Below are 24312 nucleotides of genomic sequence, written 5' to 3'. Positions count from 1 at the left end.
GGGCTCAGTAGTTGTGGTGTATTGGCTTAGTTGCCCCACTGCACGTGGGATCTTCTGGGACTTGGGATCAAACACATGTCTCCTGCATTGGCAGGCGGATTCTTTACCACTGAGCCATGAGAGAAGTCCTGCCCCAGTTTTAATTGCATTATTAAGATTAATGAGTTTTAAGGGTTCTTTATGTATTCTAGGTACACTTCCTTTATTAGATATATGATTTACAAAGAATTTTTCTAGTCTGTATCTTTTCAGTCCTTGGACAGTATTTCTGGAAGAACAGAAATGCTTCATTTTGATGAAATCCAATTTATCAGTTCTTTCTTTTTGGATTGCGCTCCTGGTACGTCTCTAAGGAGTTGTTGCTTTACTCAGGATCACAAAGGTTTTCTCTTATATTTTCTTTTTTAAAAAATTTTTATTATTTATTTTTGGCTCTGCTAGGTCTTCGTTGCTGTGCAGGCTTTTTTCTAGTTGTGGCTAGTGGGGGCAACTTTCTAGTTGCAGTGTGCAGGCTTCTCATTGCGGTGGCTTCTCTTGTTGCAGAGCAAAGGCTCTAGGCTCTTGGGCTTCAGTAGTTGCAGCACATGGTCTCAGTAGTTGGGGTTCCCAGACTCTAGAGCACAGGCTCAGTAGTGCGGTACATGGGCTTAGCTGCTCTGCAGCATGTGGGATCTTCCCAGATCGGGGATCGAACCTGTGTCTCCTGCATTGGCAGGTGGATTCTTTACCTCTGAGCCACCAGGGAAGCCCTCTTATTTTTTCTTTTCTAAAAGTTTATAGTTTTAGTGTTGTACATTTAAATCCATGATCCATTTTGAATTTATATACAATATGAGATTTAGACTGAGGTTCTTTTTCTTTTTGCCTATGGATGTTCTACTGTTCCATTATTGTTTGTTGAGAAGGCTATTGTTACATCAGTAAATTGCTCTGAGCACCTTTGTGAAAAATCAGCTAAGTACATGGGTCTTCTGGGTTTATTTTGTTCTACTGACCTATCCCTCTGCACACTGCCGTGATTACTGCAGCTAAGCTACTGTAAGTGTTATCATCAGGTAGAGTGATTCCTCTCACTTTATTCTTTTTATAAATTGTGTTCTTATTCTTTTGCCTTTCCACATAAATTTTAGAAGAATTTTGTCTATATCTACAAAAAAAAGTCTTGCTGGAATTTTAATAGGAATTGAGGTAAACCTATAGATCAATCTAGAGAGAATTAACATCTTTACTGATCCTGTCTTATTGTTGGTACATAGAGATCTCTATCATTCTTTTTAATGTATTCCATAGCATATATTTGTATCATATTATATATACATATATTATATGATACAAATATATATATGATACAATATATATTGATAATATATATACATATATTTGTATCATAATTGATATCCTTGTACATTTGTAGGAAATTTTGATAGATGTTCTAAAATTGTGTTCTAAAAGGGTTGCACCTGTTTATAATAAAAATGACAGTGAAGGAGAATGTCTGTTTCCCTACAATCTTTCCAGCTCTGGGAATTATCAGTGTTTTAAAATCTTTGCCAAATTATGTCTGTAAAATTCAAGTATATAACTTACACTGGAATTTTCCATCATAAAAAGTTACATGTGCATTAAAAAAAAATCAAACCATATAAAATTGTATAAAGTGAAAGGGAAAAATCTCCCTGTCCTTCTCCTTTTCCCATCCTGTTCTCCAGAGTACCATTAGGTTTGGTGTGAAGCATCTGGGCCTTTTTTGTACATACCATATATTTTTTTTCTTTTTTACAAATGAAAGCATATATTTGGTTGTACAATTTTTACTTGACATTGTTATGGACCATTTTTCTTTCATCTAAGTATGTGATATTGATTAAGTAAATTCTGTTTCTATATGACTCAAAAAGGCAAAGAATGAACTATGTAGCATTATGAATGCTTCAGAAAAAAATTGAATTTCTGCTTTGCTTTTAAAACTGCTGTGGCTGCTGATTATGGATAACAGTATGGAGATTCCTTAAAAAATAAAAATAAACCTGTTTGCAAAGCAGAAATAGAAACACAGACTTAGAGAACAAACATATGGATACCAGAGGGGGATGGGGGGAAGGGCGGGGTGGGTTGAATTGGGAGATTGGGATTGACATATATACAGTATTGATACTATGTATAAAATAACTAATGAGAACCTGTATAGCACAGGGAATTCTGCTCAATGTTCAGTGGTGACCTTAAGTGGGAAGGAGATAAAAAAAAAAGAGGGCATATATATACATATAGCTGATTCATTTTGTTGTACAGCAGAAACTAACACAACATTGTAAAGCAGCTATATTCCAATAAAATTTTTCTAAAAAGAAAAAAGAAAAATAGAGTTACCATATGATCTAGCAGTTGTACTCCTAGGCATTTGCCTGGAAAAGATGAAAACTCTAATTCAAAAAGATATACGCACCCCAGTGTTTATGGTAGCACTGTTTACAACCAGCCAAGACATGGAAGCAACCTAAATGTCCATCAACAGATGAATGAATAAAAAAAGAATTTACACACACACACAATGGAGTATCACTCAACCATAAAAAAAGGATCATATGATACTACTTACATGTAAAATCTCAAGTGATACAAAAGAACTTATTTACAAAATAGAAATAGACTCACAGACATAGAAAACAAACTTACAGGGCTTCCCTGGTGGCCCAGTGATTAACAGTCAGCCTGCCAGTGCAGGGGACACGGGTTCAATCCCTGGTCCAGGAAGATCCTACATACCATGGGGCACCTAAGCCTATGCACCACAACTACTGAGGCTGCATGCTCTGGACCCTGTGCTCTGCAATAAGAGAACCCACCACAATGAGAAGCCCATGCACCATGAAAAGAGAAAGCCTCTCGCAGCAGCAAAGACTCAGCACAGTCAATAAATAAATAAAACATTAAAAAAAGAAAACAAACTTACAATTACCAAAGGGGAAAGGTGGAAGAACGGATAAATTAGATGTTTGAAATTAATAGATACACATTGCTATATGTAAAATAGCTAAATATCAAGGATCTAGTATATAGTACAGGGAACTATTAATATATTCAATATCTTATAAAAATCTATAATGAAAAAGAATCTGAAAAAGAATGTATATAAATAAATGAATCACTTTGCTGTATACCTAAAACTATCACAATGTTGTAAATCAATTATACTTCAATTAAAAATATGCTGTGGCCTCTACTATGTATAAAAAAGGTACAAGGATATATTGTATAGCACAGGGAACATCAGCCAGTATTTTATAACTAAAGGGAATATAATGTATAAAAATTTTGAATTACTATGTTGTACACTTTAATATAAATCAACTATGCCTCAATAAAAAATATGTGGGTGTCTACATATATATTATGGAGAAGGAAATGGCAACCCACTCCAGTATTCTTGCCTGGAAAATCCCATGGACGGAGGAACCTGGTAGGCTGCAGTCCATGGGGTCGCAAAGAATCGGACATGACTGAACGATTTCATATTAAACAAAAAACTGTGTCTGAAGTAAAGGAAGAATGCCCAGTGGTAATTGTCACTTGACATTTCTGTGAGAATATTTATTTGTTGTTCAAGAATTCAGGTTCTGCTTAAATTTGACAAGGAGTAGACATATGATGTCCATAACTTATTAGTCCTCTTTTCTGATGTACTGTATTGAGCTAGTAAATAGTGATATAGCAGTCTGTTACAAGGCAACATCTCACTGAAAGTCCTATGCTTATGGTGAGTGAGATATTATAATATGCTGGTAAACAGATATGCACCAGAAAATGTTAAGGCTTCAACAAAGCCCACATTTTCAAAAACATTGTTTGGGAAAATAAAGATGATCACTTGTTAAAAGAAAAAGGAGACATGGAAAAACAGGCTTTCTTTTTAGCCTGGGAGTTTTTATAATATATTTTCAAGGCAATGTGTTTTCTGTGGTGCTAGTAGAAACAAAACAAGACCTTGTTACCATGAGGGTTATAAATCAATGTTAACTTTCCTCATTTATTCTATATAAGCTATTATAGTTGGTATCATGTACAATTAGGTGAGGGCTTCCCAGGTGGTGCTAGTGGTAAAGAACCTACCTGCTTATGTAGGAGACATAATGAGATGTGAGTTCAATCCTTGGGTCAGGACGATCCCCTGGAGGAGAGCATAGCAAACCACTCCAGTATTCTTGCATGGGAAATTCCAGGGACAGACGAGCCTGGCGGGCTACAGTCCACGGGCTCGCAAAGAGTCGGACACAATACACACACACACACAGAGTTAGGTGAAGAATATAGAAGAAAAATGGGCGTAGAAAGACTTAATGGCCTAAATCTAATAAGTGATTGCTGTAAGCTCCATGGAAGCAGAAACCATGTCTGTTTTATATCCACAGTGTGTAGGATAATGCTTCGCACATAGTAAAGACTCCATAACTATCTATTGAATGAACTAATGGCCAGAGAAAGAGGTGCAATACCAAGAAAAATTGGAGATGGTGCTGTAGAAGCACAAGTTTAGAGAGTTTCAAGGAAGAAGTGAATGTCAATTGCAAATGTAACATGGTACTGCTTGGATTTAGTCTGAAAAATATTCAGTGGATTTGGCAGTTAGCAGTTTGTGTATATGTTATATTCTGTGAAGCCATGAAAGGACATCAAGGACAAGGACTTATGTCTTGGCTTTTGTCTTTTTTTTTTTTTTCTTAATCTTTCTATCATCAGAAGCTGGCACTGTACCTGGCTGATAGCAAGTACTTAAAAATGAAGTGTTAAGATGTTATAAATTTTACGCTACAGGAAAAGGTGTTTTGAATTGTCTGTATTGTTCTTTTTCTGATTGTAGAAATATTAGATGAACGGGTTTAGCCAAGGTTATGTGTATATTTTTTAAGTTGCTAAACGGAATGGTTCATTTGGAGGGGAAGTATTTTAACATTCTTTGGGTCTTTTTATCAAGTAGGTCCTGAATGTAAATCCTTCCCATGTCCAGTGAGATTTATTATCCCAATTCCCCTCTGGATAGTTTCTAGCTTCTTGAGTTTCTAGTCCAGATTCTGAGTTTTGTTACTCTGGTTTGAGAGCTCAAACATCTTATCTTGGAAACTAAACATCTTAATCTGCATTTGATCTTAATGTAAAGAGCCTAACTACAGTCTGCAAGATTAAATTCACTTCTCTTTTTACCTTTTCTGGACCTGGGTGTGTGTTTGTAGCTCAGTTGTGTCCGACTCTTTGCAACCCCATGGACTGTAGTTTGCCAGGCTTTTCTGTCCATGGAATTCTCCAGGCAAGAATGCTGGAGTGAGTTGCTATTCCCTTCTGCAGGGGATCTTCCCAACCCAGGGATCAAACCCAGGTCTCCTGCATTGGCAAACTCTTTACTGTCTGAGACACCAGGAAAGGCTTTTTCTGAACCTAATTTGAGATAAATATCTATCTCAGAATTGAGAGAGCCCAAGCCTATCTTTTAGGGATCTGTTGACTGTGCATAATTGAATTTAGTAATTCTAGTTTCTTCAGGAATTAGCTGTGCAGATTTTTTTTCTTTTTAAATCTGGCACTGATTTTTTAAAGCTTTCTACTGCTACTGAGATTTTATTTTTTAATTTTAATGATTCACATTGCAACACATGCATGTCCCCTACACTGTTATGCTTGTTTTGACACAGTGCTCATCTTTTTAGGAGGAAAGTTATTTTTAGTATTTGTGGAAATGTTCTCAAAGGAAATGTGAGCTTGAGAGTGATTACAAACCCCCTTCTCTTGGTTGTGCAGGACTGCTAACTCAACTGGTATTTTTCCTCTGAAACCTTTTAGATAGCAGTAATACTTGTTTGCTGTCTCACTGCTAGAACTACAAAGCTTATAGCTTTCCTTTCTTCTCCTGACATTACTAAAGAGTGAAATTAACTTAGAAATGACAAAAGGAATTTTCTTTGATTTTAGTAAAGTATCAACTTTCCAAAGCTGTCACTGGAATTATCACTATTTAGGGACATTTGAATTTGAATTACATATGATTCTGTGCCGAGGTCCAGCCCCAGCAGGATCCAGGGGAACCCTCAGGATGAACAACGTCGGGGAGAGAGAGACACGTAGGACCGGCCTTGATAGGGTCAAGTCTGCTAGAGGGAGAGAGAGAGAAAGAAAGAGACCAGACCAGGAATATGCAGCAGAGTCTGGCAGTTGCTTTATTTTTCACCGTAGCCTTTATACCCTAAGTTGATACATTTCTAAGGGGCAGATAAGCATACAGACTTAGGTTAACATTACATCAGCTTGTCCTTCACGAAACCAGGTGTGCTCTGTATGTTTTTTGTTTATGAGAGTCTTTTCCCATAGATTTTTTGTACATTATCTTCTGGCCTTGAGGTTAGCAGAAAACAGAAAAGTGGCAGTCTCATGGTACAGCAAGTTGTAACATAATAGACATACAATCTTGTTAACATAAAAGTCAGTCTTTTTGCAGAAATTCTCAGCTAAATTTATCTATAAAAAGTTTAACACACAAAGACTCTGTGGCTCTGGTGAGGCAGCCCCTGTTTAGCGCTCTTGGTTAAAATTAATAATTATCTTATTGTTTTTACACTAGGGCTAAACTCTTATTTTACTATATCTTTAACCATATTAACAATAGTGTCCACTGCATAACCTCAGCACGTTAACATCAATCAAATGTTGATCTAATAACCACTTTTAAAACAATATTTTTTGTATTTTCTAATAGGGCTTCCTCACCCCCCAAAGGGCTCTGTGCCTATTAGGGCCTTTTTAATGGTTAATCTCTATGTATAATATCTTTTGGCTTTCAGGCCTGTTGACAATTTATGGTTTGCACCTGGTGCAACTTTAAGCAACTTCAGTAGCCGACCCTGTCTTTTTTGTGGTTAATCTATTTTCTTTCTATTAGGTGTCATCTCCAAGGGAACTAGATAGGACTCCATTTTTTACAGAACAGAAATGCAAAGGATTTCAAAAACAGCAGATATGGCACAAAACAGGCTCTTAGTCTAAAAGTTAATTACCTGCAAGAAGTCGCCAGCTAATCTCTATCTAAACTATTTTCTATTAGGCACATTTGTGGCTATAATATTTGTGGAGCTTTTTTCACCCCGCGAAGGGGCCTATGCTTAATAGTTTCTTTTGTTAGCGTACTGTGCTTAGGATGTTTAGAACAATCATGAGCACTTTGTGCAATGAGAGCACACATTTATCAAACAAGCCAGAATGCCAGTTAAAGGGTTTGAACTGAAGCATTTCCTTCATCCCTGGCCCCTTCATAGGGTACCAGCGTCCAGGAGATTTATTAATTAGGGTTTTAAGTTGGTTCTCATTCAGTGAAAGAGGAGCAGGAGAGCTCTCGGCAGGCAACACAAGAATCCGCAGCAGGGCAAACAAGAACAACAGCAGAAAAGAGGGGAGGATATAGGGTAGGGTAGAGGCCGAGGCCAACCTGGAGGGTCCCTTATCCTAGACGGCCTTGCCTGTCAGGTATTTTCCTCATGACCTCGTCATGGATGGGGTCTCAGACGGCCTTGCCTGCCCGGTATTTTCTTCATGACCTTGTCACGGGCGGGACCTCCCATAACGGCTCCCGACAATTCTGTAGGCCACTGCCAGTCCTTATGAATGAGGCAAAGTATAAATATAAATATATTTGTTTACATTTGCAGCTGCTTTGCCATGATTACTAAATAAGGAGAGAGGAGAAAAACAAAACTTTTCTTTTTTGCAAACAAAAGTAACGTTTCTTTTTTGCAAATGGGTCACTTGTTCTCTCGTAAGGCACAGTGGTAATTCATAGACAGCCTTATATTTCATATTCATTTTCATGCCATTCTGAGAATTATTCTTGCTAAATTCTGATTTTCTGTATAGTAATTCTTTAGGGACTGGGAAATTGAAACTCAGTTTCTATTTACTCTCTTCTCCCCCACAACAGCCCCAGCATCTTTATTATTCCTGCAGAGGCCCTGTTGTCTGTGTATGTCTTTTCATTGGATGACTCTTTTCTTCCTAAGCTGTGAAACCTAAAGCTGATCATCCTACTTTTAGTAAGCACTTGATTACTGCAGACTATAGAGCACAATTTTTAGCTTTATGGAGGTGGTTATGGACCCCTTTGAGAATCTGATGGAAAAGCGTGGATCTTCTACTCAAAAAAATACATATTACATACAAAATTCTGTTTGCAGTTTCAGGGGGTTCATGGATCTCTCATTTCCTCCCCATTCAAGAATTTCTGGTATAGGCATAGATATCTGGGTGTTTTTATCCTTTTTTGGTGGTGTTAGCAGTGGTTTGCCAACTCCGCCACCATCTTTCATCAAAAATACTTCAGTGCTGTGGAGCTCTACTCAATGTTATGTGGCAGCCTGGATGGGAGGGAAGTTTGGGAGAGAATGGATACATGTATATGTATGACTGAGTTCCTTCAGTGTTCACCTGAAACTATCACAATATTGCTAATTGGCTATACCCCAATACAAAATAAAAGATTTTAAAAAAACATTAAAAAATACTTCATTGTTACTTTTCATATATGTAGAGTTCAATAGCTGAAATACTTGTAACTCCTGAGAGCATGGACTGTCAAAAAACTGAGAACAGACACAGCTAGTAATCAAAACACATAGAGAAGTGTGTTAGCTATATAAATAAGTATATTTTTTATATTCTGGAGTATTATTAGTGGATATTTCTTTAGAGTTATGTGTTGCAAAGAAAATGGGGAATGAAGAAGTCACATCTTTAACGTGGTTTAAGGGAGAAAACTTTGCAAATGTATAAAATTAATTTTTCCCTGCATTATAAATGAGAACATTGAGATATTGAAAGGGTTGGTTTATGGTTCAGTTTCAAAACTGAAGAGCTGAATTCTTAATCTGTAGGCTGGAATTTTAGCGATGAGTCAGGTTCTTGTAGGTGTATGAGCCGGGATACTGCCATAAGCTGCTGATGTACTTGCTCAGTAAAGGAAGCCTGTGACTTGTATGCAGCCTGTTTTCTCTAGCATCATGCATTTCTAATCAGCATGAAAGCTTGTGTGATAACTTTTGCAGTCTGTCTCCATCAGTACTTTGAGGACCAACCTACTGGTGGCTTTAGGAGATTAGAACTCAGAAACTTCAGCTGTGGACTCCTATCTCTCAAAACTATTCCTGACTGTGAGCCAGCTCTGGCTGTCTTTATGTCCTGAATATCTTTTAGTTGACTTAAGTTTTCCTTATGGTTTGGCACAGGCAACTTGTGTGAGGACACAACTTTATTTTACATCTTTTATGAAGAATAGATGGACCTACGCTGTGAGAAATTTAATCTGAAGTGAACTTATTTGTTTCTATAAAAAGTATAAAGTGTTAGTTGCTCAGTCATGTCCAGCTCTTTGCAACTCCATGGACTGTAGCCCACCAGGCACTTCTGTCCATGGGATTCTCCAGGCAAGAATACTGGAGTGGGTTGCCATTTCATTCTCCAGGGGATCTTCCCAGTCCAGGGATTGAACCTGGGTCTTCCTCATTGCAGGCAGATTCTTTACCAGCTGAGCCACCAGGGAAGAATAGCTTCATAACAATACTCAGAGTAGTTATGTAGTTATGGCATGAAAATGTCACATGGGGTCTATTTTTTATACTATACATCCTGATAAATAGTAGGTTTAATTCAAGGATTACCTCCTCTATGAAGCCTTTCCTAATTCTTCTTTCCCTCTTCCATCCCAGCATTGGTCACTTCCTCCTCTATACCTCTACTAAACCCTCTTAGGTATTTTTTCACTGCGTTGTATCACCTCATTTGTTTATAGTCTGTCTCACCCTGGTAGCTCAAACTGTAAAGAATCTGTCTTCATTTCAGGAGACCCGGGTTTGATCCCTGACTTGGGAAGATCTCCTGGAGAATTCCATGGATAGAGGAGCCTGGCAGGGTGACAGTCCATGGGGTTGCAAAGAGTTGGACACGACTGAGTGACTAATATACACACTGTGCTAGACCATAAACTTCTTGAGGATATAGTCTGTATCTTACTCATGTCTGTGTATTATGCCTGGCACCTAGAGGTGCTCAAAAATGTTTTACAAATGAAGAGGTAAATAAATAGTATATTAAAGAATATTATAGAGCACTTAAGACAGGGAATAACAACTCAGATGCCTTCAGACTCCAGGCATAAACAAACAAAGCAGACCTGGTAGGGGCTGTGTGAAACACTTGCCTTATCTAAAAGGGGCAGCTGCTACTCAGATCCAGCCCATTGGTGCTTCGTGAGAATGCTGACTGTGTGTTGCCACCTTTTAATTTTTTGAGAGAAGCCAGACATTTGGGTTTTTATATGAAATCTCTTGATTGTTAAATGTTGCCACTAATTAAGCTCTTTTTAAGCTTTTAATTGAGATATAATTTACATACAGAAAAGTGTATGAGTACACAGCTCAGTCCATTTTCACAGACTGAAGTGATTTTTAAATTGAAGTATAATTGACCTACAATATATTAGTTCCAGGTATATAATGCAATAATTTGGTATTTCTTCACATCACCACCTGAACTGATTTTTTGTGAGTGAAAAAAAAACTGGATTGACCTGCAAGCCACCAGTTTACAACTTATAACAAAATCTGTATGGGGAACTGTGTAGTTTGCTTAAGAATCACCCAGTTGGTTAACTATCTTAAAGAGACACATCTGTCAAATGCAGTGTGTGGACCTTATTGTGTGGACCTTATTAATTGGATTATAATTCCAAAAAAAGAGCATTTATAAAACAATTGGGGAAATGTGAATGTTGACTGGCCATTTAATGATATTAAAGAATTATTGTTAGCTACCTTAGGTGTAATATAGTTTTTTTTTTTTTTTTTTTAATTTTTAAAAAACATTCATTTATTTATTTGGCTGCACTGGGTCTTAGTTGTGGCATGCAGGCTCTTCGTTGCAGCACATGAGGTCTAGTTCCCTGACCAGAGATCAAACCCAGGCCCCATGCTTTGGGAGTGTGGAGTCTTAGCTGCTGGACCACCAGGGAAATCCCCAGTAGATGTTTTTTTTAATAGTTCTTACTGTGTTTTATTTTTTAGAGCAGTTAGAGCAAAATTGAACAGAAGGTACAGAGTGTTCCCATGTACCCTGTGCCCCTACAAGGTGCACAGCCTCCCCTGTTATCCACATCCCCCACTAGAGTGATACATTTGTTACAACTGATGAATCTACATTGATGAATCTACATCATTAGCACCCAAAGTCCATAGTTTGCATTAGAGTTCAAGCTGGGTATTGTACCTTTTATGGTTTTGACAGATGTATAATGATATGTATCTACCATTATAGAATCGTCCATGATCATTTCTTTTAAAAAGTCCTTTAAGACACATATTGAACATGTTATTTATGGATGAAATGCTAGAATTTGCTTCAGAATAATTTGGGAAGACTGTGAAAGTTGGTGTGTAAATGAAACAGGATTGACCATCTATTGATAATCGTTGAAGATGGGTAAGAGGTACATGGCAGTTCATTATGTTAGTGTCTCTGGTTTTGTATGTGTTTGATATTTTCTGCCTCCAAAATTAGAGCAAGAGTCCAAGTTAAAGCTGAAGCATGATTTTTTGGACCTAGGGCAAGGGGACACCACTGCTGGTGACAGGAAGTGCATTTCTGGAGCTGAAGTAATGACATTGTCTTTTTTCATTTATAGGGCCTGAAAGTCAATACACTAAGACTGCTCAGGAGATTGTGAACGTCTGTTACCAGACACTGACTGAGGTAAGTGAAAAAGAGGAGGTCCCTGTAGGATCTAACTTTTTGGAATCCTTTTTGGAATCCTTTTGTTCCCTAGGCCTTCTCTGCCTGTCCTTTTTTAAAATGTAATATTCCACCCCAACCCTCAACCCACAGTCTGTATTCCTTCCCTGCTTTATTTTCTTACCCAGCACTAAATGTTTTTAATAAGCTGTATAATTATTTACTTTATTAACATATGTATCCTGCCACTAGAATAGAAGCTTCATGAAGACAGGGATTTTTTTCACAGGCTGGCATCACTTTAGTAAGTTCATCAGAAAGTGGTTTTTATAAACATATTTTTCTGTGCTCATCTTTTAACTTTTTAAATTATATTTATCTTTAATTGACTGATGATTACTTTACAATATTGGTTTGATTTCTGCCATACATCAACATGAATTCGCCAAAGATGTACACAGTCCCCTCCCTCTTAAACCTCCCTCCCACGAAGACAGGGATTTTTGTTTGCTGCTCAATGTCTAGAACACATATTGAATGAATTCACTACTTTTCTTTCTCAGTATGATGAGCATTTGACTCAACTTGAGAAGGATATTTGTACAGCTAAAGAAGCAGCTTTGGAGGAAGCAGAATTAGAAAGCTTGGACCCAATGACCCCAGGGCCTTACACACCTCAGGTAAGTCTGAGGACTAGAAACTTCCTCTTACAGTTTTCTTATTGATTTTGGAAATTGGGAGCATGTTAACAGATGTATTTACTGAGATACCCTTCTTCTCTGTCCTTCCTCTTCATATGCCTTTCGTGTGCTTTCTTGTCTTCTCAAAGGCTAAGGTGAGTGAGGGCCATGGGTCTTGGTAGCCTTGTTGAATCCAAAAGAGGCAGGTGTGGGATGTATGAATGGGGTGGGGTCTTAGTTGTTTAGGCAGTATTTAGGAATACCAGACTCCTGACTACCATGGCCAAAGGCATCCTCTTGAATCCCTGGAGTTCCTTTGCCCCCAGCATTGGGGTTCTGTGTATGCTGTGCTAAGTCGCTTTAGTCGTGTTCAACTCTTTGTGACCCTTTGAACTGTAACCCACCAGTCTCTTCTATCTGTGGGATTCTCCAGGCAGGATTACTGGAGTGGGTGGCCATTCCCTCCTTCAGGGGATCTTCCTGACCCAGGTATCAAACCCGCATCTCTATATCTCCTGCGTTGGCAGGTGGGTTCTTTACCACTAGCACCACCTGGGAAGCCCCATTGGTGTTCTATGACATCCCAAGAGTATAGACATGGGCCACATTATCCCCTCTGAAATATCTTAGTATAGCTCAGACGTCACCCATTTTCCTGGCTTGACTTCCTCTCCGTATAAATGAAGAAGGTAATGTTTATAATGTTCTTAAATTTCCATGTCAAAGACTAGAGAGCAAGATTAATAAGAAATTTTTAGTCTTTCTGATCTGACCCTTGAATATACTAAGAGTATTTCATCTATACTGTACTCTTAGAGGGCCAGCATATTTGAAGACTAGGACTTTACCGGACTATAACTGTGTTGGAGGCACTATGGTAAAGTGGAAAATACATGAAGTTTGGTATAAAACAGTCCTGAGTTTGCGTCTTAGCTCTGCTGCTATCTAGCTTTGTGAACTTGGGAAGTTGAACCCTCTAATCCAGTTTCCATTTCTCTAAAATGTACTTTTCAAGATTTTTGTAAACATTAAATGAGGCCATTTGCCTAGCACACAGTAGACATTCAGTAAATGTTTATTTCCTTATCTGTATGAAAGTCATCTACAGGGTTCTCAGAGGTTCTTTCAAATTTAACCAAATATTCTAATGCAAGTTTCTCCCAATTCCCACTGGAAAACTTTTTCATTCTGTTCAGGTTTCACTCTGAACTAATAAATGCAGCCTGTGTGATCTCTGTTGGATAATTGCTGTCTATATCTCATTCATACAGTCTCCCTATCTATCTTTTACTCTCTCTTTCACCCTAAAACCTAGGTCACTGAGGGGCCAAATACAAAGAGCCCTAAGATACTTCCTCCAGGCCCAGAACAAGGAAAAGCTCTAGGAGTATGTGGGCAGATTGGGTCAAGGGGGCTTGGGTGAGTGATGTTCCCCAGGAAGGTCCTATTTGCTAATAGGCCCAACAGCTTCCACAAGACCCTTTCTGGTAAGTTAAAGCCTGGGTTTTAGCCATCATTCTTCAGGAGAGTCTAACCACTGAGCGACACATGGTTTGCTCTGGTCTATGATAGCATCAGTCTAGCCCTGTGGTGAGTCCTTCCCCTCCCATACTGTCTCAAAAATGGCTGAGGAAAACCTGGCAACTGTGCTCCCTCCTGAGCAGTAGCTGTTTGGTGCAGTGAGAGGATCTCCTGGTAAGAGTAGGATGTAGGTATTGCCTCTTCATTATTCCAGTTCACTCTCTTATCATTGCCTTCACTCATATATACACATTTAGTAAGCCCAGTTCATACCTCTGAACATGAGGAAGATGCATGTGAGTGATTGTTCTTACTTAATATTACTCTCAAGCCCAAATTCTATTAAATATTAAAATGTGTATAAGTTTAACCTGTCATAATACAATTTTGTTGTGTAGAAATATGACAGTAATCATACTTTACTTCCACCTCTAAATGGGTGGTAATAAATGTATTTTCACTCAACTATTTCTACCCAGCTTATATTGCACTATACATTCAGCTTGACATGTTATCTAAAATTGCTTGCTTTATATTTTCCCACATAGTGTTTCATTCCCTAATTTTCTCTTCTTTTGTTCCACAACTACTTTATCTGCACTTGTAATCCTTTTGAATTCAGTTTTTCCTTTCTCCAGAACCCTGTTCCCATTCAGCCTTGTTTGTTTGCTTTAAAAACAAAACCAACAGCAAAGTAACATATGTGGGTTCTTTGTTGATAAAAGTAACATGTTCATTGCGACAAATTGGAAAACACACAGAATAAATAAATTACTTAAAAATCAAGTCCACCACTGAGAAAGAACCAAACCACCGTGAACATTTTGGTGTGTTTCTTCAAATCTGTAATGTGTATGTGTGTGCATTTATAATGTGAAATTGGTCATCATTATTTTGTGTCTTGTTTTCGCTTCACATTATATTATGAGTATTTTATTTCATTAAATGGTCTTTGAAGACATTTTTAATAACTGCATGATATTTCTACCCTCAGCCAATTTTTAAAGAGCCCTTTCCTAAATGAGCAGGCTTTGCTAGCCTGTTAAGTTTTAGTCCCTCCTGCCCTCCTTTCCCAGGTGGTGTTAGTGGTAAAGAACCCACCTGTCAAAGTAGGAGACATAAGAGACTCGGGTTCAATCCCTGGATCAGGAAGATCCCCTGGAGGAGGGCAACCCACTCCCGTATTCTTGCCTGGAGAATCCCCATGGACAGAGTAGGATCTCAAAGAGTCAGACACGACTGAAGCTACTTTGCACGCCCTCCTTTCACTGAATAGTCCATTTGCTAAATCCCTCTTCACTTTAGGAGAGGGAAGAGGGACGGGAGCTATAATTTTTTGACTGCCATGCATGGGGTAAGGAGCATATATACACATCTCTTAATTTTCCCAACAACCTTGTGAGGTGCACATTACCATCCATGTTTTAAGGTTGAGGAAACTAAGACTTAGAGACATTAAGTTATTTGTTTAAGTTACTCAGCTAGCAAATGGTGGAGCCAGGACTCAAACCTAGGGCAGTTTACTCCAAAGCCCGTGGTTTTTCACCATGCTATTTTGCCTCATATTATCCTCTGGTGAGCTCATAAGCTATTACCCCTTTCCGTGTTCTGGTTGGAATTGACATTTCTTTATCCCATTTTAGATGTCTCTACACCAAAACAGTCAGAATAGCAGTGGTGTGGAGCCCTGGGCCTAAAAACAATAAGACCACGCTTAGAAGAAATTAAGGTTATTGACCAGAGAGGCTATTAGGACACAGAATTGTCCCATAGCTTGGATGCTTTTCTGCTTCAGGCTTCTGATCATATAAATCAGATGCCTCTTTGCTAGAATGAGCAATATTTGTGAGATCCCCCAAAAGTTGCCCATAAAGCTGTGTCAAAACCATGTTTTTTTTTCCCTTAAATGGATTGTTCTGCATGACCTTTTTCTACAGTGAATGGTCTAAAGGGGAGTTCTCTGAATTTTTTACTCCCTTTACTAAATAGAAGCTAAGTTGTATGATTTGTGCCACAGCCTCCTGATTTGTATGATACCACCACATCCCTCAGTATGTCTCGAGATGCCTCTGTATTTCAAGATGAGAGCAATATGTCTGTCCTGGATATTCCCACTGCCACTCCAGAAAAGCAGGTGACGCAGGTAGGATAGTCTTTTTCTCTTAGTGAGATTGGTAGTATGCTTGGGGATGGGTGAGTGATGGTGGTGATATATGACGTGCGTCAAGGATGATGATCAGACCCCTTGGCCCTGGGAGTGAAAGCCTGGAAATGTGATTTCAAGGTGGGATGGTGGCAGGTCACATGACTGGCTTGTCTTCTGTCATCATGGGCAGAGTCAGGCACAGCAGAACTTAAGACACAAGTGTGAAAAGTGTGTGAGGCATCAGAGTAGCCTGACTGGAAAGACCAGCTGCATTCAGAGACATAGTTCAAAATAATTGCCCTGCTACTTTACTGTACATGTGTTATCAAAGTTGTTTTTAAAATTAAGTTTTTTAAATTGGCCTTTTCTAGAGGTATCAGCAGATACTCCTGATCTGAAGCCAGAAATCTTATCAGCTGATCTCGGTCAAGGTTCCACTGGCGAGTGCAAAATCCAGGAGGGTTTTTCTGTCCCAAAGAGTCCAACACAAGCTAGGGAAAGCTTGTTTAGAAAGGAAGTCTCCTTGTGATGCTATACTAATAACAGACCAAGGACCTTCCTATTCTTTGGGTTTAATTTTTACCCTACCTGTGATTTCCAAAGCATGAATGGGGGAAAATGCACATGCTTTGAGCTGTGTAACAGCCCCTACTAGCTGTGGGGTTGGCCGGGATATCAGGGAGGAGCATCTGTCCTGGGTGAGAGCCCCTGGTTAACTCCTCCTACCGGCATGTCCCTCAATGATGTGCTATTTGTGTTCCTTACTCAGATGCGCCAGGGCCGAGGTAGGCTGGGCGAGGAAGACTCTGATGTAGATATTGAAGGGTATGATGATGAGGAGGAGGATGGGAAACCTAAGACACCAGCCCCAGTGAGTATGCTTACAGAAAGCTTATGGTTACATTATACCTTTATATGGTAGGTGCCCCAGAAGTACAGGACAGGCCAAGTCCCCAGGCGATACCACAGAGTCTCTACAGTGAGGCCCAGTATGACTTTAATCCGTGGAACCAGCTGACCAAATCTATCCACCAAATTTATTTAACATCTTGCAAGGCAGCAAGGGGGCGGCTGGTGGTGGCTTCTGGTCTCTTAGTTGATCAGTTAATGGTCTCAACTGGTCTCATTTAGGAATGTGAAGATGCAGATGGTGATCTTGCAGACGAAGAGGAAGGAACTGTGCAACAGCCTCAAGCCAGTGTCCTGTATGAGGATTTGCTTATGTCTGAAGGAGAAGATGACGAGGAAGATGCTGGGAGTGATGAAGAAGGAGATAATCCTTTCTCTGGTACATAGCTCACCATAGCACACTCAGGGCTCAGAGGAAGCTCTGGGCCACATACGCTGTTACCAAAAGCTGTTCTTTTATTGAAGTCCCATTAATAGACCTCAGGGTGCTAAGCATTCACTCATAGGATGATTAAATTCATTGGTCTTAGAAGAGGTGAAAAAATACAGCATAGGTAGAAAAAGATGACAGTCAGAAAAGCAATGCCGAAGCAGCAAGTTTGATTTGAATACTTGATAAAAATGAGAAAGATGTGTTATATGTGGCATTAGGGAAAGAAAATTAAGAAAAAAGAGATGTTTTGTGAATTAATTGCAGTGGTAGGGGGAGAATATAGAAGGAGATGATAGGGGAAAAAAACAGATTGCACTGAAATGGTTTTTTGATATATTTTCCAAACTATAAATCTTGTCAATGTTGACCCTAGGCAGTCCTCTGAGGTGAAGAGTCCAGGCAAGATACCTGTGTAGATGCATGGGATTAACTAGTTCTGGAAGACTAAGCCAAAGATGTTAATTCTGTCAAGCTTATCTCAGGATTTCTCTCTTTTCATAGCTATCCAGCTGAGTGAAAGTGGAAGTGACTCGGATGTAGGATCTGGTGGGATAAGACCCAAACAGCCCCGCATGCTTCAAGAAAACACAAGGATGGGCATGGAAAATGAAGAAAGCATGATGTCCTATGAGGGAGACGGTGGGGAGGCTTCTCATGGTTTGGAGGATAGCAATATCAGGTAATCGATAGCAACATGCTATGGGAGCTGTGGCATCAGTGCTCAGCTATGATGTCAGAGGGCCCAGCATCATATTACTTTCATCCATCAAACATTGCTTGAGCACCTACTAGGTCCAGGCACTATGCTAGGCCCTTGGGGATACACAAAGGAGCAAGACATATCCTGCCCTTGAGGAGCTCACAGTCTAGTGGAAGAGACTGATACAAAATCCTTGCAATACAGTGTGAGAAGAGCTATATAGCGTAAGTTTAGTACAAAGTGCCAAGTCACACTGAGGAGAAGGAAGTGTCTCACTCTGCTTGGAGTAATCAGGGAGTGTCACAAATGAATAGAAGTCTGCTAAATATATAAGTGGTAGCAGGTGAGGAGATCCTTAGAGGTGGAACAGTATGTTCAAAGGCACAGAAATATAGCAAAGAAATTCCAGACCAAAGGGAAGTTGTTGGGAGTTGTGACTCTAGAAGCAGCAAGGGATTATGTTGTTAGAGGACCTTAACTGGTGTGCCAAGACATGTGGATTGTGGTTAATGAGAATCATCACTTTAAGGAAAAGAAAGTAACATCAAGTTTATGTGTTAAATAACTCTAGGCCAATGATTGGGCTTCCCTGATAGCTCAGTTGGTAAAGAATTGACCTGCAATGCAGGAGACCCTGGTTCGATTCCTGGGTTGGGAAGATCCTCTAGAGAAGGGATAGGCTATCCATTCCAGTATTCTTGGGCTTCCCTTGTGGCTTAGTTGGTAAAGAATCCTCCTGCAATGTGGGAGACCTGGGTTTGATCCCTGGGTTGGAACGATCCCCTGGAGAAGGGAAAGGGTAACCACTCCAGTATTCTGGCCTAGAGAGTGCCATGGACTCTATGGGGTCACAAAGAGTCAGACATGACTGAGCAGCCTTCACTTTCACTTTCAGGGCAATGATAAAGAAATTCAACTAGGATCTGTTAGGAGTGGAAGAAAGGGAAGGGACATATTTAAGAGCTGTTTAGAGGACAGATCATTTGGATTTAAGAGGTAAGGAGATTAGATACATAATGAATGGGAATGTCACTGACATAAGAAAGAGGGAAAACAGGTATTAGATGGAGTGGGAAAGGAGGCAAAAAATGAATTTGTCTTTGGATACGTTAAGATGCATATGATACATCTAAGCCAAAGGTATCTAGCAAGCTTCCCTGGTGGCTCAGACCAGGGAAGAATCCACCTGCAATGAAGGAGACCCAGGGTTCAATCCCTGGGTTGGGAAGAGCCCGTGGAGGAGGGCATGGCAACGCACTCCAGTATTCTTGCCTGGAGAATCCCCATGGACAGAGGAGCCTGGCGGGCTACAGTTCATAGAATCACAAAGAGTCGGACATGACTGAGCAATTAAGCACACATCCGTCAAACAGTTTAGAGTCTTAATTCATCGAGCAAATATTTGTTACAAGTATAAAAGCAACTAGGATGTTATCCCTTCCTTCAAGGAGTTCGGTTTAGTGGGAAATCTAAAACAGGCAAACAGATGATGATCACAGTGTAACATGAAAAGTGCTGTGATAGGAAACCACAGGATTTTTCTGGGGCTTGGGTAGGAGTGGAGTAGGGGAGCTGGTTAGAGAAACTGAGCTGAATCAGAGTAGGAATTAGCTAAATGAAGAAGAAAGGGAAGGGCATTCCAGAGACCAAGAAGAGCATGTATGAACGCACAGAGACATGAAACACTTCTCAAGAATACAAGTAGCTCAGTGTGGTTGGTGCTTTTCATCATGATCCGTGTAATAGAGACAGTTTAAAGAGGTAGGTAAGGGCCAAATCATGAAGGGCCTGAGAATTTTGGGCAGACATTGAATGAGAGTAGTATGATCAGATCTGTATTTTAAAAAGATTGCTCTCTACCCCAGAAGAAAGATGGACAGAAGCCATGAATTAATTCACAGAAGAAATGCAAATGGCCAATAAATTATGAAAACTTAGCTTCCCTAAGAATCAAAGAAATGCAATAAAACAACCAAGTGTAATTTTTTACCTATCAGATGGGCAAAGATTAAAATGAATAATAATGTCCAGTGTTGGAAAAGACGTGAGTAAAAGGATATTCAGAAACCACTGGTTGGTAATATTAATCAAAAAAATGGGGTAGGTGAGAGAGGTACAGCAATTTATCTTACAAATCAGAAACTTAAAAAATGTACATCCTCTTTGGCCTCCCAATTCCATATCTAGGGAGTTATTCCATGGGAATAATAAAATAACCTTCATCGAGATGTTTGTACAAGGATGTTTATCACAGCATTGTTTCTAATAGTGGAATAATTGAAGACAGGTTAAATGTTCTAGTGAGAAACTGAAATAAATCATGTTACAGCCACACAGTGGAATACCACACAGCTGTTAAAATGATGCTATCGATGTATGTTTATTGACTGGGAAAGATGTTCATTATAAACGTTAGTGAAAAAGCAGATTCCTGAAGAGTATATAGAGCATTCCAATTTTGTAAATTAAAAAAAAATGTTTATAAGCATCGAAGTAAACTACATAGAAAAAAATTTGGAAGGTCATATACCAAAAGATTATCTCTGGGTAGTAGAGTTACTGGTGATTTTTTTCTTTTTTTTCTGGTGTATATTCTAATTTTTTTTTAAACCAGTAAACGTGCATTACTTGTGTGATTTTTTTAAGTAAAATTAAGAATAAACAAACAAACAAAAATAAAGAGCACTCTGGCAGAAATGTGAAGAAATTAATTGGGGAGAGCAAGACTGGAAGAAGACTGATTGCAGTGGTGCAGGCCAGAGATCTCAAAGAACGAAGCCAAAGCAGGCAGAATAGGGCTGGAAAGATGGGGATAAAGGTGAGATGTATTGAAGAGGTAGAATCTTTAGGACTGTTGACTAATTGGATATGTAGATGAGTGAGGCTATAAGTAGTCAACAAACCTACAAGGCTTATCAGAGCATTTATGGCCATGTAAGCTGACAGTGTGTTGTTCAAGTGTAGGGGAGTTTCATTCAGATTCTTGTGTATATGAAGTTGGCAAGTTGATGTTTTAGAATAGGATCATTTTTCTCTCAGGTACCCGTAGAACAGTCCAGAGCCATCATTTTAGTGGCCAGGGGAGGTGATGATGGGCTGATCCCTTGGTGGCACTGAGAACGGGACTGGTCAGCTAGAGGATGGTGTCCGAGCTTGAGAGATGACATGTTTCTTTTCTCAGTTATGGGAGCTATGAGGAGCCTGATCCCAAGTCGAACACCCAAGACACAAGCTTCAGCAGCATCGGTGGGTATGAGGTATCAGAGGAGGAAGAAGATGAGGAGGAAGAGCAACGCTCTGGGCCGAGCGTACTAAGCCAGGTCCAGCTGTCAGAGGACGAGGAGGACAGTGAGGATTTCCACTCCATTGCTGGGGACAGTGACTTGGACTCTGATGAATGAGGCTTCCTTTGGGCCTCCTTGGTCCGCCTTCCCTGTTCTCCAGCCTAGGTGGCTCACCTTTCCCCCATTTGTTTATATTTATTTGTTACAGTGTCTGATCCTGAAACTACCAAATTAATTAATACTGTAGCTTTTTAAAAAATAATAAGTATATGATAATAAATTAACTCTTATGATCTTCCTAGGGCAGTGCCACCCTTTGATTTAAAACCAGGCGACCCCCTTCCCCTACCACTAACAAAAAGAGAGCACTCTCCTCCTTCTGCAGTGCTCTCCTTTAACTCTATTAATTGTTCTTGGTATCATTTTGTTCCTGGGGAAGGAAGAGATATTATGAAATAGCTAATAACTTTATGTCCTCTTGATGTATTAGAAAATTTCCAAGCATGATATCATTTCAGTTTTCTAATTTGCAGGCTGTAACCATTGACAGCCCCCTGTTGGGACAGAGAATTGTGTTCTGGTGGACTCTGTGCCACACTAAAACCATAAACCTATTGGACAAACTGAACTGCCCATTATTTATTATTTATTTGGTTATGAAATGCCTTGTTCCTAAGTGGATTGGAGGCAAATAAATTATAAATCTTTGAAACAGCATATATGTCATAAATGATATGTCGCCATGTAAATGTGTTCTGTCCCTCCTCCCCCCAGGGGAAATGGTAGGGAAATGGTAAGTTCTTTAGGGCAAAGACTATGTCTTCTGTTTCTTTTTATGCTTAGGATATGGTTCTGTGCAGAGTAGGTACTCAATAAATGTTCCTAGAATCATAAAATCCTCAACAGATTTTTTATTAAGCATCTGCTCCATGATAAGCATTCTATCAGCTCCTTGGGATGAAAAATTAAATAAGACACATTCCTTTTATTGAAGGATCTCACCATTAAGTTGGGGGAAGGGGAGTGAAATTCAAAACATGTTAATAAATCATTACAGTACTGTAAGATAAGTGCAATTAAGCTAGATATAAAACATAGGAGAAAATAGAGGAGCAGTCATGTCTGAAAAAGTCAGGGAAGTCTTCTTAGAGATAATTTTTAAGCTGACTCTTGAAGAATTAGTAGGAGCTTGCCAGATGGAAAAGTCCAGCCAGAGTGTCACATGAAGTGAAAAGGCCAAACTCCATGGCAAATAGCAGAGTGTGTTCCTTGTTTGTTTGTTTGTTTGTTTGTACCTGCCTTGTTCCAGAAAGGATTTAAAGTGGTTTATGTTCCAGTCCCTCCATGCTGGAATGGCTCTAGGTGAGACTGAAAGATGGACAGGAAGCATATCATCAAGAGCTTTGAATTTGATGCTAATGAATGTGAATTTTATATTAATGAGAAATGAAATGTTCTAGTGGAGTGATAAAATATGATATGTGTTTTAGAAATTCTCAGTATATTGAATGAAGAAATAAATTGAAGAATCATGTGTAACAAGTGTGATCCCATTTTTGTAAATGATAAAACCACATGTATGTATTTATATGTGTTTATATATACTTGTATATGCAAAGGAAAAAGTCGGAAAGGATTTACACAAAATGGTTCACAGTGATAACCTCTGGGCAATGAGATTGGAGGGGAAGGTGCTATATGCTTATTTGTATACTGGGTGGGGCACTGTGCTTTTATTTCTGTATTTGAATTTTTATAAGAACGTATTATTTTTGTAATAAAAATTTTTTAAAAATAATTTCAGTGGTAGTGTGGAGAATGGTTTGGAGGGTGGCAAATGTAGTTGAACTAGGACTGTGGCATTAGGATAGGGAGGAAGGGTGTGAATTTGAGAGATATTTAGGGGACAGATCAACAGGACTTGATGACCAGTTGGCATTTGGGGGAGTGGAGAAGGAAAAATGGAAGGTGACTTCCAGAATTTTGGTTTAGGAGATTGGATGGGTACATTCATTCAGCATTTATTCATTCATTCATTCAGCATTCAGCATTTATTGAACCACTGGGCTTCCCAGGTGGCACTAGTGATAAAGAACCTGCCTGTCAATGCAGGAGACATAAGAAACCCACGGGTTTGATCCCTGAGTCAGTAAGATCCCCAGGAGGAGGACATGGCAATCAACTCCGGTATTCTTGCCTGGAGAATCCCATGGACAGAGGAGCCTGGCAGGCTACAGTCTATGGGGTTGCAAAGAATCTGGCATGACTGAGCCACTGAGCACAGACGAAGGTCCCAGAGAGCTCTATATGCAAAAGAATCTGGACTTAATCCTAAAGACAGTAGGAATCTATTGAAGGATTTGGATAATTTTAGCAGCAGTTTGGGCTATGGACTATAGAATAGGACTGGATATGGTTGTGAGTCATTTAAGCAAAGTATGAGTCAGTTCTTATGCAAGAACAGGCAAAGATTTGAGAGAATTGAGGGGAGGTAGAATCTACAAGTAAGTGATTAAATGTGAGGGATATTTCAGTTAATTAGTGAAGAAACATTGATTGAGCCTAGTGAGCACCAGGCATTATTCTTGGTGCTCTGAATATAGCAGTGAATAAAACATACCTCCTTCCCTCATAGAGTTCTGGATCTAGTAGAAGAGGAAGATAGACAAGTGAATGAGAGTGAGAGAAGTACTCTGAAGACAAAGTGATATGAGAGGGTTTGGGGTGAAGGTTCTAATTTAATGGTCAAGGAAGACCTTGCTGAGTAGCTGTCATCGATGTATAAATAAGCATGTGTTGCTGTCATAAAACATTTTTTAAAAGTCTGAAAAAGCAATGAAAGAACCAAGAAAGTTACTTTGAAAGACTGGCCAGAAGTATAAGGA

General features: G+C 39.3%; 1 protein-coding gene across 6 annotated transcripts in view; it reads left to right on the top strand.

The window, feature by feature from the left end:
- TAF1 (TATA-box binding protein associated factor 1) overlaps window positions 1-23225 on the top strand; it is a 76620-nt gene extending 53395 nt beyond the window's left edge. For 3 of the 6 annotated variants that reach the window (XM_043895816.1, XM_043895817.1, XM_043895815.1), the window contains exons 33-39: window positions 11708-11775; window positions 12318-12434; window positions 15973-16098; window positions 16871-16972; window positions 17233-17389; window positions 17945-18122; window positions 21325-23225. In XM_043895816.1, the coding sequence (XP_043751751.1) occupies window positions 11708-11775; window positions 12318-12434; window positions 15973-16098; window positions 16871-16972; window positions 17233-17389; window positions 17945-18122; window positions 21325-21544 (968 nt within the window). In that variant the 3' untranslated portion in view covers window positions 21545-23225. Of the gene's footprint in view, window positions 1-11707; window positions 11776-12317; window positions 12435-15972; window positions 16099-16870; window positions 16973-17232; window positions 17390-17944; window positions 18123-19038 lie in introns of all 6 variants that reach the window. The other 3 variants (XM_043895819.1, XM_043895822.1, XM_043895820.1) reach the window with 2 other exon arrangements.
- The last annotated feature ends 1087 nt before the right edge of the window (window positions 23226-24312 follow it).

This window comes from Cervus elaphus, chromosome X (genome assembly GCF_910594005.1).
Source record: "Cervus elaphus chromosome X, mCerEla1.1, whole genome shotgun sequence".
NCBI classification, from domain to species: domain Eukaryota; kingdom Metazoa; phylum Chordata; class Mammalia; order Artiodactyla; family Cervidae; genus Cervus; species Cervus elaphus.
This window is presented reverse-complemented; position numbering and strand designations above follow the sequence as displayed.